Consider the following 18,227-nt stretch of genomic DNA (forward strand, 5'->3'; position numbering starts at 1 on the left):
ATCATTTTCTATAATCACATCTTTCCTCAACTTTTTTTCTATTGCCTTTATTGGATAGTCGACAGTGGTGAGGTCGACAGGAAGCAACGACTGAGTCCACAGCTGGAAATTAAGCCGGGGCACCTTAAGTGTTCGGCTACCAGGTGCCAAGCTTTCTGTGCAGATACTGTAGAAAGAGAAACTTTTAAAAACTTTGTTATTTTTTTGTGTATTGTTATTCTCGTCTGGCAATAAAAAATAAACGAAGTGTAAAGACTGAAACAGTTTAACAGCACAAAGTTCTTATTTTCCAAACCCTCTCTCTCTTCCTCTACTTCTCTTTCCTTGTTTCTTCCCTCTGAATCAGAGATTAGTGTGTAATTACATGAGAGATCAGCAAAAAAAAAAAAAAAAAGGGGGGGGGTGAAGTGAAGGGAGTAGTATATTTTAACAAGGCGGTCGCGGAGGAGTGGCAGTGGGGGAGGAGGTAGCGCAGCCCTCGTCACGGGCCGACTGATTGTCTGCTTTTAATCCTCGACCTCATTATCACCTCCAGGTCCGGCAGTGGCAGTAAATGAATCTATCTGCCGAGTGTCAAATCTTCACACCTTCACCCTGGTAATCACCCCAAGGTGCAAATACAGAAGATGGATAGAACGGGGGAGATGAGGGAGGGAGAGAGAGAGAGAGAGCGTATGACCCCTGCATTTCATCAACAATATCCTCTCATTTCATAATGAAGAAAAGCTACATGATGCTGTTTGGTTGGTAATTAAAGCTGATTAAATATTCAGTTTCTTTAAGGTCAAACAGTGACAGAATGTATAGATTTGGTACATATGAGATATAAAAGAGCAATTACTGCTGTCAGATTAAAATCTAATAATTCAATATTTGACATTTAGTATGTGTTAATTCAACTATTCTTTTTGACCTTGAAACCATTACATTGGCAGGACAAAGTTTAAAACTACATGGGTATGTGAGAACAATAAAAACACACCAAATATTGATAAAGCATTATTTAATATGTATTTTTTATTTATAAAGAGATGCAAAGATGAAATACATTATTTGCCAACAGTGTTTGTTTTTTTTGTTTTTTTGTTTTTTATGGGAAAATTTAATTAATTGTATAATGCAGGCCAAGGGTGTTAGAGAATCAATTGTGGTTATAAAGGTTTAGGAAGAGTGTAAAATACTAATAATTAATAAAATACTAATAATTATTCATGTTTAATGATATCTGAGTCTGTGAAACAGTTTTTACATTTATTATTTATCCAGATGTTAACTAATTTAAGAATTATGAACCAAAACATTCTCTCTCTCTCATTCATATATATATATATATATATATATTCTGTTATCTCAGTACATTGGAACATAAAAACATTCATATTAAATCCATTGCAATACAAATAGCATGCATTTAAAATAGCGAAAAATGTACATCTCAATTTGATCCTGATGATATGTGACAGGTATATATGATAGGTGATAGGTTTCAGGTATGGTAGTAATTAGTTACATTTCACCTCTAGAGGAGGTTGCTTGGTAACTGTTAAAAGCTGTTAATTTTTAAAAAAATGGTGTGGTGTAATGTAACTGTGTAATATCACATATGAAGTTGATGCATTTGTTGTTAAGGTAATTCAATTACAGGGTAACCCTACGATTTGCAGGGCATAAGAACATCTTTTAAATTTTCACTTGCATTTATTGGAAAACATGAACTAATGTTCTTTTGACATCTATATTTTGCAGATTGTCAGAGATAAGAAGTTATTTTGATTTTACAGCAACATTTGCAAAGAGCTTTTATTGTTTTTATCAATATTGTGGTTGTTGTGAGGAATATTTTTAAGTCTCTGGTTCATGGGCCTCTTTACTTCCAACAGGGTTCCACTGCTGTTATTATGATTCTCTTCCATTGCTGCACTGAGTGAGTTTCATGATGTTTGAACCTTTTTAAAAACTCATCAAACACACTGCAGTTGCTCTACTTTCCCTTCATTCATACTTATTGCAGACTTGTGAAATTAAATATTTCCCCTTGAGACAAGCCGCACTTTGCTTCCACTGTCACTAAGGGTCCTGAGAAAGAGCTTCCGGCTGCAGGAAAATGACTCTGTGATAAGCTGCAATATACTTCCAATGGACACAAGCCCTTTGGACAAATCCAACAAAATCTATGCTACCTTGAAAAACTATAATCATGCATTATTGAATTGGCAAGGATAGTGTGTAATAGAGAGATCCTAAACCCATTCCCCCTTGTGAATTATTAATTGAATTCAAATAACAGACAGAATAATTTTCTTAAAATATCTCAATCATTTTTCACAAAGGCTTAAAATGGGGTAAAACAACAGAGATGCCAGTCCATGCGTCCTGCATGTGGATGTAGAAAGTGACTGAATCTGTGTCTAACAAACTATATAGAAGAAATTGATGAAGAATGGGCCGCCATGTTGGAGCGGTAGCAGGACGATACCTACCCAACACTCCCTTTGTTGAATCGGGGAATTCAGGGTAGATAACGTACAGTTATCCACAGTCTCTCCAACATGGTGGCAATGACGGTAACCATTCAAACCAGCCAGTCGGAATCCCTTTCACTTCCGTCCGTGTAGCTACGTGTCGAGCAGTGAGCAGCAGAGGAATAGTTGGCTAAATGTTGCACTAAGCACAGGGTAAAATATGATAATGAGTACAAATGGGATTATTAGGAGGCTGTGTGTCATCAGTCTGACTGATCCACAATGTCAAACTAGCCAAGCAAATTCAATTAGGCCTGCAATTACTCCCTGGCGCTAGTGGAGACGTATTGGGGACGTTAAATATTGATGGAAACATAGATGCCACATTTGTTCTTCTCCAAAGGTGAACGCATCTCCTCAAGGTAATCACCAACGCTAAATACGAAGCCCGACCATTCGTCACACTGAGCTCCAGAGCATCTACACTCACCACTCAAATGTTTTAATATACCCGCATTTATCCGGCTGTTATTTAAATTTATATAATTTAATGTCTTGGTGTTTCTGAAATTAAAGCATAAAACAAATAAACAACTGGAGATTTTTCCAACAAAGAATCATTCAATTTTTCTTGTTTTACTAGATTTAATCTAAATTTTTTATTCATTCTGCAGCTGAACACACAACAATCAAACATGGTTCAGACAGTTGCAGAAGATTCCATAAAATGTCTGGAGACACTGCTGGTCTTCATCATGTGAAGACACTGTCTGGTTCTGTTCTTCCAATGTTTTGGCTCATTATCTTGTTGTAGCATGAACCCCTGACAAACCAGTCTGTCTTCCTTTGTTACCTGCCTTTATCTCACTCATCTCAATCTGATTTATACAACATTACATTTGTACAGTGAGTCATCAACAAGTGTTAGAAATTGTTTGCATCTTTCAACTTTGACTCCCTGCAAAAAAAAAAACCTCTAAGTTAAACCATTACTTTTATATTAAGTTTTTGGTGACCTAAACTTTTTTTTCCACCTTGGTCAGTTTACTACTCACCTCTGCACCATTTCATGTTTTTCACTGGACTTGAACTGCTTGAAAATCAGGCTGTTCTATAACTTTTAACCTGTGGAATATACATCCATCTGTTGTTACTAAGAGGCCATGCAGAGGTTTAGAAAGTTTAAAGGTTGAAAACTCAGATTTACTCAAGTCATGGTCATAAGTTTCAAAATAAAAGGCGGAAGCATTTACATCATTCAAGGACCATGATGATTACATAGCCTTATCCTCAGGACATACACCTCTCCTCAAGAGATAGAAACTTTGAATTTCCTCCTAAAAACTGGTGTTTAACTGGATCTAGACCAGTACTAAATTCAGCCATATTGGTGGGAGACTTTATATTCTGAAGAGGTCAATCTAGTCTGTTTAATCATTTCAATGATCTCAATATCTCAGCAATGTAAAGACTCACTCACTAACCATGAGGTATGACCAATATGTGTCTTCAGCTTCAGCTATCGTGTTAAAAGCTTCACATTTCATCACAAACCTACAGCCACAGCCGCAGCAAGTCATTAAAACCTGAAGGTGGATAACTTGCCTATTAAATTTGACCATTGAGAAATAAAATGTAAAATTCAAGATGCAATAATATGTATATTTTTTTTCCAGACAGGTTTCCAGACATATCTTTTCTAATGGCCGTCTACAGGGATGATGCTGTTTGGGCTGCAGGGGATTTTCTCATTGTAATCATGTGGATGGCCACTGGGACAAACTGGTAGCATTTATAAATATACCCATGGCTGACTGTAGTGGTCTTTCCTAAGTCTTTGCTTCTCATCCCTGAGGCTACACCAGCTGAGACCTTCTGGGTTGAGTCATCATCATTTCCATACAGAAACAAAGCAAACAGACACAAACATACCTGCTGTTAAACTTCTCAGGATGCTTCTCTCTCATAACGTGGAAGCGATGTGCAATGGAGGCATCCTGAAAGAGAAAAATCAAATCTGTATTTCAGGTTATGTTTGTTAAGATTGTGTTGTAAAAATACATCCATCTCTTCTGCCTATGATGCAACTGTAAGTCAGTCTCATCTCCTCAAACTTAAAGTCTGTATTTTTGGGCTCTTAGTCCAAATTACTGTTCATCCTGAAGTCAGCGAGCATGTTTTTCAACAAAGGTAAGGAAAAGTTCCTGTTGCAGCTCTACAATGTGCTATTCTCAGTTTAGAAACATGTCATATGCTGGCATTTGGAGATGCTAACATGTAAAGTTACTCAACATCCACTGCATGTATAAAATCATTTGCATGTAAACAATGCTTTTACATGCAGGACAAGTATATTTCTATAAGATGAAAGGAGCTGTGTGTGGGAGGAGGCAGCGGGGTTGAGTCTGCGATGGAGAGGTATTGACAGAAACCCTGATGAACAGCACGCTGTCTCCACACAGGCTAATTAATTAAACACACATTGTGAGTAATCACAGCTCCCAACTAACCTACAGGATGCTGCCGACACCCTGGCAACCAAGTTGTTTTCTCTCTCCCTTCCTCCACCTCTCCTCTCTCTCTTTCACTCTCGACCTCTCTCTCACCCTGTCTGATCCTCTCTCTCTCTCTTTCTCTCTCCCTCTCTCTCTCTCTCTCTCTGTGACCTGAGGAAAAACATACAGCCACATTGGAGTACGTAGTGTGATACAGTTGATGTTACATGTAAGGGTGGTGTGACTGACGGATACACTTCACCAAGTATATTAACACCATCTCTGCATCACTGTATCTAGTACTTCAGCAGGAACTTATGGAACCAGGTATATTTATAGTAAAGCCTGCATGATTTTAAAGGAATTTCTAAATGAGATGGAGAATTATTTACAAGTGTAAATGCACCCATGCTGCACAGAGGTGGTCTGTTCTCGCACTTTCAAATATATTTGAGACTGGTCTCTGGTGTTACGTGAGTTTTCATTTTGCTCTCATATATGTCATCATCTGTGGTTGACTAATGTTGTGGAATGAGTAATAAAAGTGTAGCAGTTAGGAGTTTTTGTTTGTCCATGTTTGCCTGACTGATGAACGAGTTGGCAGATGTACTGACTCAGGCCACATTAAGAAGCCACAGCCTCTCAGCTCAGCCACAGGTCTGCTCTGCCTTGAGATTCCAGGCTACTGGACGTGTTTGTATTGTTAAACTCTTTCTTCAGTTTTCTCCAGATGGCAGCCGTTCGCTGCTGGAGTGAGTAGAGCCGAGCGGTTTGAAGCGGTTGCTCGGTAAGCCATGTTTTTTTAGTTTGAAATAAGTCTGAATTCATGGCAAAGTGTTCCCACTTAAAGTTCATCAGTGATTCAACAGCTTTGTGCAACAGATGAAATTATCTGAAATCTGTCCAGTTTCAAAGTCCAGTTTGAATTAGCTCCTGATCTCAGCCAGAATTAATTGCAATCATTCATTAAAGAGTAACACCAGGCTGTTTCACTGCACTCTCTGGTCACAGTTTCAAGCCTATTTCACCAATGAACATGCCCATTAGTGATGTCACAGGGTCCTGGAGTACACCAGCATCATCACAGCAGCAGGATCAGACGCTAAATCACTGGCGGTCATCGAGGACACGATTTTGTGCAGGTTTATAGCTTGTCTTTAGAGAGAAAGTTCATCTGACAAGTTAGACAGTCACCTAACTCCATCTCTTCATCTTTTAGCGCTCACAGCATATTAACCCAGTGTTAGTGTCCATACAGGCACAAGACCATTGTTTTAGAGCCTATCCTTTAAGTCAAAAATCACCTTCTTCAGAAGCTAAATAAACCATTTAATTACCAATTGGATTATGTTCAAATGTATCGTCACACTGGACTTTCACGGGACAGCAAAGCATGAAATAACAACAGCCAGAAAGCCTATTATTACCAGCTATAAATGCAGCACAATGCACCCAGATTCAGATCACATGTAATTGCCAGGTGACGTATTACTTATTTACGTTATAGTTGATAAGTATCAACCATGTATCTTCATAAACTGCTTTAATTAAAGTTTTGTCTTTTCGGTAGGATAAACTTCATAAAATGTTCAGTTTGAATTAAATTCTCTGCAAAACCTTACAAAGGCCTTTTCTGGTGTAATAACCTGCATGTTGTCTTTTCAGATGTACTGCAAGGACACAAAAATGCAGTCTGAGTGATAACTTGTTAATATACTGGTCGTAAAGTGTGCAGACTATCTCGTCAAAAGATTGTAAAGTCTGAAGCAATAAACTACACAGGGACACTAAAATTTCCTTTAATTTACACATCTGAGTCCGTGTCAGGAAAATGCTGGCAAGGCCTTTAAAAAGTTGTGCAGCTCAAGAAAGACTCAGAGAAAGTTGCTCTAAACTTTTTGGGCTTGTTCCTCTCCTCCCTCCACTGAAGCAATCTGTTTTGACCCACTCCATTTTGAGTGGCACTATTGAAACAGCACCTACGGGGAGGACCCCCTGCTAGCTCTCTGTACAGAAATTTTTAGGAGAAGCCAAAAGAGAAAAATCAATGGAGCTTCTCTTGATGTCTCTTCAAGAAGCTGTAAGCAGAAGACCAAAAGAATCCTTCAAGATCCCCGCAGACTCGCCTCACGCTTCCAACACGAGCCAGAAAGGTGAGATGATGGATGTATCTAAGAGACTGTAACTTGATTTTCTTACAAACAGGACAATAGCTGCAAACAAGAGAGCAAAAGCGAGGAAAGGTTGTCTCCCCTTTGGTTTGGGGTCTATTATCTGAGATCTGTACAAGTGGAGCCGTGGCTTTGCAACAGTAAACAGAGATTTCAAGCAACTCAGAGTGGATGGAGCATTTTGTTATCCTACATTGATGCAGCGCTTTGTAAAAAGTGGGAAAAACTTTAAATATATAAATTTAAAAACACTGCCCTGTAGCTTAAATCAACATCAAAAATATTTTTTCAATATGGATATATATTAAAAAATGGCATATATTCAAAATTACATATAAAATTGTAAAACTGATACATTTCAGTCCACATAAAAAGCAAGAACCTTAACTTATTTTCTTAGTTTTAATTACAATGTGCTTGAAATCATTAATTTGGGCCAGTGGTTCTCAACTAAATTAACTATGGCCCTTAAAACAAAACACTTATCATCCCATGGGGTAAACATAAATTGGAAAAGTTCAACCAAAGAAAGATTTGATCTCTTGGACTGTTTCTAATTATTTATGAATGATTCTCAGAAGCTCTAACAAGTATTAAGAAGAAAAACAGCAGAAAAATGTTGTATGCATCTGTTTTTCTTTTATACACTTTTGATTATTTTGTCACCCCTAATATTTACCATGGGACCAATTTAGGGATCCTGACCTCCATGTTGGGAGCCGCTGATTTGCACAGAATTTAGTAAAACAATAACACAATATGATCATACCATCACAGTGATTCCATCAATTGTCAGTTATACAATAACGCTGACCTTTTGCCTGGTCCTGTCCAACCTAGCAGCAACTGAAAATATTGTTTTTGCCAAACTCTAGTTGTTCAATGTCTCATCTTGCATGTAGAAGTGTACTCCGGGGTGGGTCGGTACACTGTGACATCACTGCTGGGTGTGGCTTCAGGTGTAACAGAATTATGTATTAGGGTTCGTCTCAGGAGGAGCTCTACATGTGTGATCAAAACTATTTATAACAACAATGTCAGTTCTTTTTGTTGTTGTTGTTGTTGGTTTTTTGAGTGGCTTAAGTTATTGAATTTCCTCCAAAATCCTCAGGTGACAACACTCAAACAGTAGATTGGTTCTCTTCACTAAATAATTACCAAACTGTGGCACTCAAGTTTGTTTACAGCATTTGAGCTGGAAATCCTCCACTGAGATTTTACCTCATTTCAGTTTGAGAGGTTGTTGCTGAAGCAGAGAAATCAATAAATAAACCCAGTTTTACCTACATCACTGTACATTTGTTAGGTTCAATACTCATTCTTGACCTTGGAAACAGCAGCTGAGCAAACAATCTCAACACAAGATCCATATTTTTTATATCTTTATTTTCATCTGGAGCCTGATCATGTATGTAAAAACAAAACCAGAAAACCTCAGTCAAACAGGACGACGCAGTGACACCATCAACACATGACGGACAAATCTACATCTTTTTAAGCCCTGACCCCTTGCGGCAGTGGGGCGTCTTCAGCTCACTCACTCTCTCTCTCTCCCCCTAGCTGCCTTCAAATAATTACCAATGTAAAAATCTGGCACCCAAATTAATACAGGACATGTGTAATGTCCTCTCATAGCTCAAAGTTTAGTCCAATTATGAGTGGGCCCCAGCGGTTTGATGTGCCTTTCACTACGGGGGAGAGTAATGGCTTTGACAGGAGCACCAGGGTCATTAGGGCGACTGACTTGCATTATGGTAGTGAAGCGTGCTCAGTGATTAGTTCTGTCTCTCACCCCTGGCCCTGATTGAGATCATTACACTTCACGTCACTTCCACATCCTCCCAAAGGGATGGCGCCATTAATTCTCAGTCCAAATGGGCCGTGGCAGATGGTTAGGTTAGAAGAATTTACTTCTTTTTTTTTTTTTTGGAAGAATTACCTGGGCTGTGGTACTGAAATTACTTAGAAAATTGAATTTTACGGTAAATATTTCAGTTTGTCACTTACGATTTGAGTCTGAGATGAATACAAATTTGAAAAAGATTCGAACTTCTCTGTAAATGACTTCAGGTTCAGGCCTCATGTGTTGGTGGTGACGTTCACCGTCTACGGTGGCTGCTACTGCTGATCTTTTGATTTCGACAGTGTCATTACAGAAACAATCTACTCTCCATCTGCATAATCTCTGAGGTAATTATTAGCTTGACTTGTCGCATAATCTTTATTGTAATTTTTATTTTTTTATTCAACGGAAAGCAAAAAAGAATTTGATGCCAACAAAATATTATAGCACACTCAAATCCATAGAGAGCTCAAAGTCGTCTTAATCCCCCCACAAACAACTTCATTTGTCATCATCACGCCCGCTGGGTACTAATCCCACTAACAGAGCACAAACAACAGGACTCATAATGACTTTATGAACCAGCCGAGCCAAAGCTGTTTTCTTTTAATGCTCTTATACGAGTCTGGTTCAGCAACAAGGACTCAACCGGTCCCATTAGAGTGTAAAGCATCATTATTACTCCTGACTGAAATGTACACTGGGCAAAAATTGAAAACACTTTTGTTTTTCCTTCCATTTTTCACGGGTTTAAATCAAAGACTAACTCTAACCTCAAAAAAGTTGCTTTTCCCTCAAATTTTCTACACAAATGCGTTTAACCAGTGTTAATGAGCATTTCCAGTCCCTCCACCTGACAGGTGTGGCGTGTCAAGATGCTGATTACAGTGCGTTGATTATGTGCCTCAGCCTGATCACAATAAAAACAACTTTCAAATGTGTAGTTTTATTTTGGGGAAAAAAAAGACATTTATTAGGTATGACTTGGGCAACAGATGTGCATTTTTGATGGGAAATCATATAATGAGTCAGTACCATTTGCCTCTTGCAGTGTGACATATTTCCTTTAACATATTGTTACCGTGGTAACAATGGTCATCATTGACACCTGCACTGACCAGTAGCTCCCAGCAACAAAAACCAGGAAAACATGGCTCGTAATTTATGGCTTCTCTAACATTGTTAAGGAGAGAGAAGGGGTTTTTAGAGATCACTGCCATTTTTTTTTTTTCCCCAAAATCTGAATTTTCTTTTTATTGTTAAACTCTTCGCTGAATTAGAAGCAAAATGTCCTTATAACAGTTGACTTCTTCCAAAAGAAATATTTTCCTCTGGAGTAAACAGATTTGAGATGTTGGATGTGGTTCCTTTGTCAGCCATTTTTATTATTTTTTTTTAAAGTCTTAATTTACCCAGAATGTGTTATAACACAATCTGGTTTAAGACTTAACTGAAGTGCTTCATGTAATGTCTGAATTTAGACCAGAGCATCTCAAACAGGCTCGGTGTGGCTGGTGACTCAGAGGCTGTGCAGATGAATGGCACAACAATGGGACTTGGGAGTAAAGACTAAAGTGTTGCACTTATATTTTTATTCAGTGTAGTTTTTCCAAATTGGGAACTGCCTCCAAAGTAAGAGCCTTTTAACGGCAATGTGAAAATCATTCACATCTTCACACTTTTATATCTGGATCATTGTTCTGTAACTCTCTCAGATTTTGAGGAGGCACACTTTCCTCAGAAGCCTTTTGTGTTTTTAAAATGAATAAACTTGACTGGATTGTGCTCTGACCCACGCCCACTCACAACAAATGTACTAAATCCACGTTAAAAATGTTGTTTGAATCAAAAGATTAAGTAACTTAGTGTTTTTGACATTTATACTGGGAGATTAAGGATCATTGTTCATAGATTTATTTCACACTGTAACACTTCCCCCTGTACACATCGCCATATGTTCAGCACTGTAGACAGATTACAGCCATTGTTCTCCTCTATCACAATGTTAACAAGACCTGTCCTCTAATATCCTCTAACATCATCATTAGGGGCCCAGGCTGGAGGTGTTATTCAACTAACATTTGTAAGGCCATGCATCACTTACGTCGCCGCCTCGGTCTAGTACAAATCTCACAACACAGAGTGGCTCCCTCCTCTGCCACCAGCAAATGTCAATTACCATATTTCCCCCTGACATTTATCAGTAATGGCTAACATGAGCTACGTAAAATCAGTGTCATTATGGTGGAGATGGACATGGGAGTGGGGGGTGCTGATGGGTGCGTCACAACATGCAGATACTTAACAAGGCTTGTTTATCAATCGGGCAGTCGAGGCTTGAGCGCATCCACTGCAGCGGCTTCTGTTTAAGTTTGTATTTGGGTTAAGATGTTTACCGACAGCTTATATTCTGCAACTCTTTGTCGCCATAATTGAACTTTAGTGCGGAAGGTTTGAAACACCGTCACCTGCAGTGCACAAGTTCACCATTACCATCACCCTGCAGTCACAGTCAAGTTCTGTTGTCTTTGTATTGTGTTCTTGGTTTAGTGTGGTTATTATGGTAGTTTTTTTTTAATCATCTTTTTCATGAAATACTGAACTTATGTATCAGCCAAGGCCGAGTACTGATCAAAAAAATATATAAATCTTGAAATAAAAAAAAATAAAAAATTGTCCTTCACTAGTGCCAACCCTCCAAATTAAAGCCTTGAAAATTGCTGAGAATTTGTTAACAGCTAATGTTACACCACCGGAAGTCAATTCTTCTTTGCTGCTCTAAAACAGCAGCTGCCAGTGGCTGCGCAGTGCAACTTCCTGTGCTACTGTTTTAGAGCAGTGAAGAAGAACTGATTTCTAAGAAAACTGCAGTTTTGTCTGAGTGTGAAACTGTAAAATGTATTAATAAGCTATGTGGTATCAGATCAGTGCACAGACTCACATATTCAGTGGTACCTGATACCATGTTTTAGACAGTAACAGAGGCATTTCCAATACTAGTATCAGTATCGTTACAACTCTACGTAAGTGTAGCTCTAAATATCTATTAGTTAATATGAATGGGACTTATGAGAATCAATAAAATATAGTATAGTATAGTCCCCACTGTTCGTTTAAATTTTTTTTTTTAATTTGCAGTAATTCAACCTTGTTATCCTTGGTAATCATATAATTTTTTTCCTGTTGGTTTTATTATTTTTTGGTGTTTTTAAAGTCTTATCATATGATATAATCAAACATTTCATTTAGGACATTTGAATCACAAGCGCTGCACAAATAAAGTTATCATTATCATTTCAGCTGGCATGGGAGAAGCTGATTGGTTATGTATTTATCTCGTTTGTTTTGATTATAAAAAAAAAAACAACAACCTATAAAACAAAGTGAGAAAATTGTGTTTGGGTGCAGGTACTAAACAGTTTGTTTTCACATTTGACACTTGAAAAGTGAGACTCACCACAATCCAAATCGCGCTGAGGTGTTTTTGTACTGAGAGGTGTTTTGGTTTTGTTAGGCAACATACAACTGGCTGTCATGCCTGTGTGGAGGTGCAGCCACACAAACAATCAACTACATCTGGCAACCATAGATTATGTGACCTGAAAAAAAGTATTTACTGTAAAATGCAGTGGCTGTTTCCTTTTGCAGTCATACAGACAACAACTACTGAAGGTGTCAGTTAATATGAAAAACTTTTTATACGGCTCAGATATTTCCTTTACCTGTGTTGTGGGCCTTGACTCCAGACAGTTCTTGTTCATTAAACTTAGCTTTCAAAATTACTTTTTACATGCATTTTAGTTTCCTTGTTTTTAATCCTTTTAAAAAATATATCTTGGTAAAAAAGTAGGTATGAGGTTTATATTCTTAACCCAAAAACAAAGAACTTGAGGCAACAAAGAGCAGCTCTATCTCTGCATGTTAATCCGTCGCCCGCCTGCTCCGTCCCATGAACACTGACTGACGTCCCACTCACCACTCCGATGGAGAAGTAGTTGTTTATAATGCTGTAAGGCACCGGGTCCCCTCGCTCCTCCTTGTCTGTGGGTGTGACATCAATCTTCCAGCGATCCAGCATCACCTCCGAACTGTTCTCAACGTCCCGCAGGATCTTCAGGAGGCTCTCGCCCTCGTAGCCTCAGGAAGAAGAAACACCGAGTGAGTGAGACGTTAAAACGGGTGGAGGGCAGATTGAGCCACTCGGCTGACACCTTAAAGTGAGTTACAGTAACAGGAGTGTGAACTAACCCCTGTATCTCTCTCTGTCTTTGTTCATATTGTATCTATGTATCTGTCTCTTTGTTCTGTTGTAAAACCCTATTGTCTTGTTTTTGCACCAATAAAAAAAAAGAAAAAACAATGTGTGTGAACTACCGCTGAACTGATGTATTGATTTATTGGGCCAATAATGGCTGTTTTTTTTATTAAGACATTGTCATGCTTCCTGGTGTTGATATGATGAAAAGAGATTTGTGCAATGACAAATGTTTTTTTTAAATTCATTTTATTAATATTTATTTTTCTCATTTTATTTCATGCTTAACATGTTCTAATAAACTAATTTTAATCTCCAATATGCTGAAGATAGATGCTGTGAGTTGCTAAAAAAGATGCTACAATGTTTAAAGTGTCAGTTTTAGTGTTGACAATGATCTAATTGCTCCTTTCGAGGCTTTTCTACCCAGATCTGAATTAAATTAGTAATTCTGGCTTTTTTTACAGGTACTGAATACAAACATTGGCCTTAAAAATCTCCCTATCAAACTCTGCTGCATATGTTTTTAGTTTTGGTGTCCCCAACACTAAAACCCCTGATGGTGTTTAAAATGGTCAACTGGCAGAAAATTAATAACCAACTATTCTGATAATAGTTTGCAGTTTCTCCGAAGTGAAGATTTGTTGCTTCTCTCTTGTTTTATCATTGTAAACTGAATATTTTTGGGTTTAGGTCGAACAAAACAAGACATCACCTTTCACATTTTATAGATATTTATCAATGAATCTGAAAAATAATAACCAGTTTAAAAAATAACTGTTTACAGCTTTACAGCCTTATTTTTAGTCACTCCCTGAGCTTTGTCTCCAACAAACAATTTAAATAACATTAATGATAACATTTAGAAATGGTGTAGTATATGAATATCTATATATAACTCTGAGTGGGATAAGGTAAATTGAGGCCATGTATTTCACTGTTATGTGTCTATTTTCTGTCAGTACCTCCTCCCCATCGCAGACATCTTGCCAGATCGTTGCCTGTGCCAAGAGGAAGTATACACACGGGGGGGTTCCTGTCCAGGTTGGCCTTATCTGGAGCAGCAGGACAAATATCACAACACGATGTGAAACACGGCCAAAGCAAGAAAACAAACTCGCTGCAAAGACTTGCAAAGAAAGCATCAAATCCATTTTGCAGCCCCACTTGTAAAACTACAAGTCAAGATGAACGTCCAGTTGTACAGTCTATTTCAAGAGACACATTTTGCCTGACGGTTATTACCTCTCTTTGTTTTGATTGATAAAAAATTGAGGCAATTTTTGAGAACCCAAACAAGTAACACGTCCTCAAGACCAAATAGAGGACGCCAGGTGATTTTTTTTTTCCCTCAAATGATGACTAATATGTTGTTTTCCAACACACGTAATCATCCCATTTTACCACCCCTGAATACGCAGGCTCGGACGTAATGAAAGTGTTTATACACAAACCATAAAGTACACTTTACCACTTCAGCCTGAACAACAAGAGTGCAGCTGCCTTTGGAAACTAATAAATACAAATGCAATTTTACCAAAAAAGGAAATGAAGTGTTTAAGTTGTAGTGTAGACAGTATGAGTACCCGCACTACTGCACCCCTGGGAGGTTTGGAAGTTTGTAATTCTTGTAAAATAATTGAAAACAGCACAGGATAAGGCCAAATATTATGAAATATTCAATGTACTGTGTACCTATGAAGTCCAGGATCCAGCCCACGGTGCCGTCTCCTCCACAGGCCAACACTCTGAAATCAGGAACGTCTCTGAAGAAGTTCAGCCTGAAACAAACACAGTCCGCGCTCTACGTTACTGCCACACAGGGTATATGTATGTTATCTACTTTGTATATATTTTTTACACATTTCCATTGCTCTGGTGAACCCTTTTAATGCTTAGCTCTTTATAGTAATGGTAAAATTCATCCCACAACATGCATATTTTTTTCTCTCTCTCTCTCTCTCATTCTACTCTCAGTAGTAACGGAAAGATTTTACTCCTGTGTTTTGGTGACATTGATTTTGTTTCCACATAAACCAAACTGCTGCATGCATAATAACGATCATATAGGAAAATCTAGCATTTTCTTCCTCTGAAGGTAAACAGACTGCACCAATATAGTGCTTTTCTAGTCTTATCAACCACTCTAAGCGCCTTACGACACTTGCCACATTCACCCAAAAACTAGATAAGGCAAATTAGAGTAGGCAGGGATGGATCCACCAACTTCCTGATCAGTAGAGGACCTGCGCCGCCTCCTCTGGCCTTATTGAGTATTTAGAAAACTACTGGCACTGCTGGTGGCAACACTTTAATGAAGGCGACAAGACACAGAAATGACCGTGAAGCATTGTTATTACACCAAACATGGAAATAATTCACGTTTTATAGGTTACATAAACACATGGTTGTGTTATTTTTGTTTGCCAAGAAATGGACAAACAACCAACAACCAGGTTTTATTCTATTTTTATTCAACCTGCATCTTTTTTCTGTTGGGATTATTTTGTAAATCCGGTTGTTCCAGAGGTTAAAAGAAAAAATAGTTATTGTCTTCATTCATAGAGTAAAGTCTGCTCTGCATTAGCATCATTGGGAGTTGCCTCCACTGCCTGTTATGCTTGTTTTGCTGCCTTTTTTCAGTCTGCTCTAAAAAAAAACAGTTTAAAAATGTCAGATTGACTCAGGTGAATGATGTTACATTAAAATCTCTCTGCTTTTCTCAGCCTGTCCTGACAACAAGAGAAATGGTGCTAAATATTCACAGGCCGAGATAAATAAGCATATTTCTGAGCCTAGGGAAACAACGCGCTGCTTCACTGCAAACCCCCTCTAATCCCACAAAGTAACACATGTGGCATTGACAATTATTCATTCAGTGAGCTAGCCTGCCTGTTGGAGGGTTAATTGGATCATGACAGGCAATGTTCAGTCCAACTTCTTCCGTTCCTTCACAATAACAAAGCCCTAACTGAATGAGCCAGCCTCCGAGCCTCGTATGGCGGGTAAATGATTCGCTCAATTACTCTCCAACTGGGACCGCAAACCGTATTAGACGCAAAACAGACAGACGCAAACATGAAAGGCAACTTTGGGGATATTTAAATACCAAGAAACAAACACTTAATTTGGTGTAATTGCATTAGCGGGGCAGCTAATTGACAGCAGTGCGTGCGGCTGCCTCGGCCTGCAGTGTCCGACGGTGACCGTTCACCTCGCTAATGTGCGCTGCAGTGTGTACACTTGACAAAATATTAACAAAGTTACAGTGGGGCGAGGTCATCTGGAATGTTCTCAGCTCTGAGGAGAAGCTCTGGGTTGGGCCCCAGACAGAGGGGGAGGCAGGTGATGCTTCAGGCCACGTGCAGGGCGGGAGAGGGGGGGCAGGGGGCATCAACAGAGGAGGAACAAAACAGTGGACACGAGGTCAGCCTCCAAAAACTTGGAGCTGCGTTGGCACAATCTGTGACATGAAGGTTGTGCCAGCTCCTCACAGTCCAAACCTTGTGGAGGTTTTTTTTGTTTTGTTTTTTTTGTATCCTGCGTGTGCTGCTGTGTATTTATTTTTTATAAAGGCACAAAGATTCTGTTTTCAGATCTAATCAGAGCCAAACAACGTGGCAGCACGGCAGCGAGGCATTCCTGTGTATTTAAGCGCTGCTGGACGCAAACAGCAAAGTGAAGGAGCCTGATGCATGTAAATGATCCATTCATTTTCTTAATCACAGATGTGAACCATAGGAAACCTGATGCTGCCCGCACCTACAGCCCGCGGTGAGCTGCTCGTCTGTATGCGTGATCACATGTGCTATGGCAAAGAGTTTCACCCCTCTCTGTCCGTCACTCGTCTGTGTCGCCAGCTCTCTGCTCACATACAGACTTATGCATATGGAGCCGCTGTTCATCCGAGGCTACAGCATGAGTCTGTCGTCTCCAGGATTTGTTATGTGTGAACTCACCTCATTTGTGTCTGTGCTGTGTGAGGGAGCTGAGTGGAGGCTTTAATACTACAGGCCTCTCTTGCATGTGATGCTGGTTATTATATGCGAGCAACAGAAAACAGCAGCATGTTTGTAAACAGAAGACAATATCATATTTTTAAAAAAGATGAATTGGGACTTTGTCTTCCTTTGTTTTTCTTTCTCCTTTCTTGATGTTAACAACAATTAATAATTAAAGATGACAAGAATGGCTATTTAATGCAACTTGTTGTCAGCAGGAACATATTCTGCATCATATTATCTGCATTTTAATTTCAACGTATAACATTTTAAACGAGTAAATGTTTAATGTAAAAATATTGGGGGTTTGTCCAGTTAATTTCTTCACTATCTTGAGTATTTTTAAACAAAATAAAATAAGATACATTGCAAATGAATTATATGTGATATATTTTTGCTATTGAAAACCTAAAACTAAAAATCAGTGCACTTGTACCCTAAATCCGTGAAGAGCTGTATTGAGGAATTTCTTTTTTTTTTTTCATTTTAGTTCTGCTCTCTTCATTGTATTTGTCATTAAGCAGCATGTAATTTGATATATTACATTTATTATAGTATTTAAAAAAACAGGACATGCACATCAGGGCCCATATTCATCAAACTTCTCAGAATAACACTTAAAAATGCTCGTAACAGCCACAAGACACATTTATCAAGCAACTCACCCCTACAGTGATCACATGATTCATCGCATTTATAAATTCAGACAAGAATTTATATATGTCTATCTGCAATATTGTTTATTCTTTAAAAAATCCTTATTTTTTTACTCCTATATGTTTAATTTCTAATTATCTCAAGCAGCAGTTGACATAAATGAGCATAAATCTGTATGAAATAAAAGGAAATTGTCTGAAAAAGAAACTAAATTCTGCTGCTGGTAGAAAACTAAATGGAAAGGGCTTGCAGACAAAATCAATGCAAACTTTATTGATGCTGTTAAATGCATCAATAAAAGTATTCTGAATTACACTGCTTCAGCTAATGTACTTATTCATGA

The 18,227-nt window shown here is 38.4% G+C and overlaps 1 protein-coding gene across 3 annotated transcripts in view; it reads right to left on the reverse strand.

Moving 5' to 3' along the window:
- Positions 1-18,227, reverse strand: part of dgkb (diacylglycerol kinase, beta) — an 83,470-nt gene that overhangs the window by 22,984 nt on the left and 42,259 nt on the right. For all 3 annotated transcript variants that reach the window (XM_071470800.1, XM_071470801.1, XM_071470799.1), the window contains 4 exons: positions 14,922-15,007; positions 14,192-14,281; positions 12,948-13,108; positions 4,395-4,459 (listed from right to left, as the gene is read on the reverse strand). In XM_071470800.1, coding sequence (XP_071326901.1) covers positions 4,395-4,459; positions 12,948-13,108; positions 14,192-14,281; positions 14,922-15,007 — 402 coding nt within the window. The remainder of the gene's footprint in view (positions 1-4,394; positions 4,460-12,947; positions 13,109-14,191; positions 14,282-14,921; positions 15,008-18,227) is intronic.

Source organism: Trachinotus anak, unplaced genomic scaffold (genome assembly GCF_046630095.1).
Source record: "Trachinotus anak isolate AG129_WGS33_773 ecotype Australia unplaced genomic scaffold, CSIRO_AGI_Tana_v1 ptg000032l, whole genome shotgun sequence".
NCBI classification, from domain to species: Eukaryota; Metazoa; Chordata; class Actinopteri; order Carangiformes; family Carangidae; genus Trachinotus; species Trachinotus anak.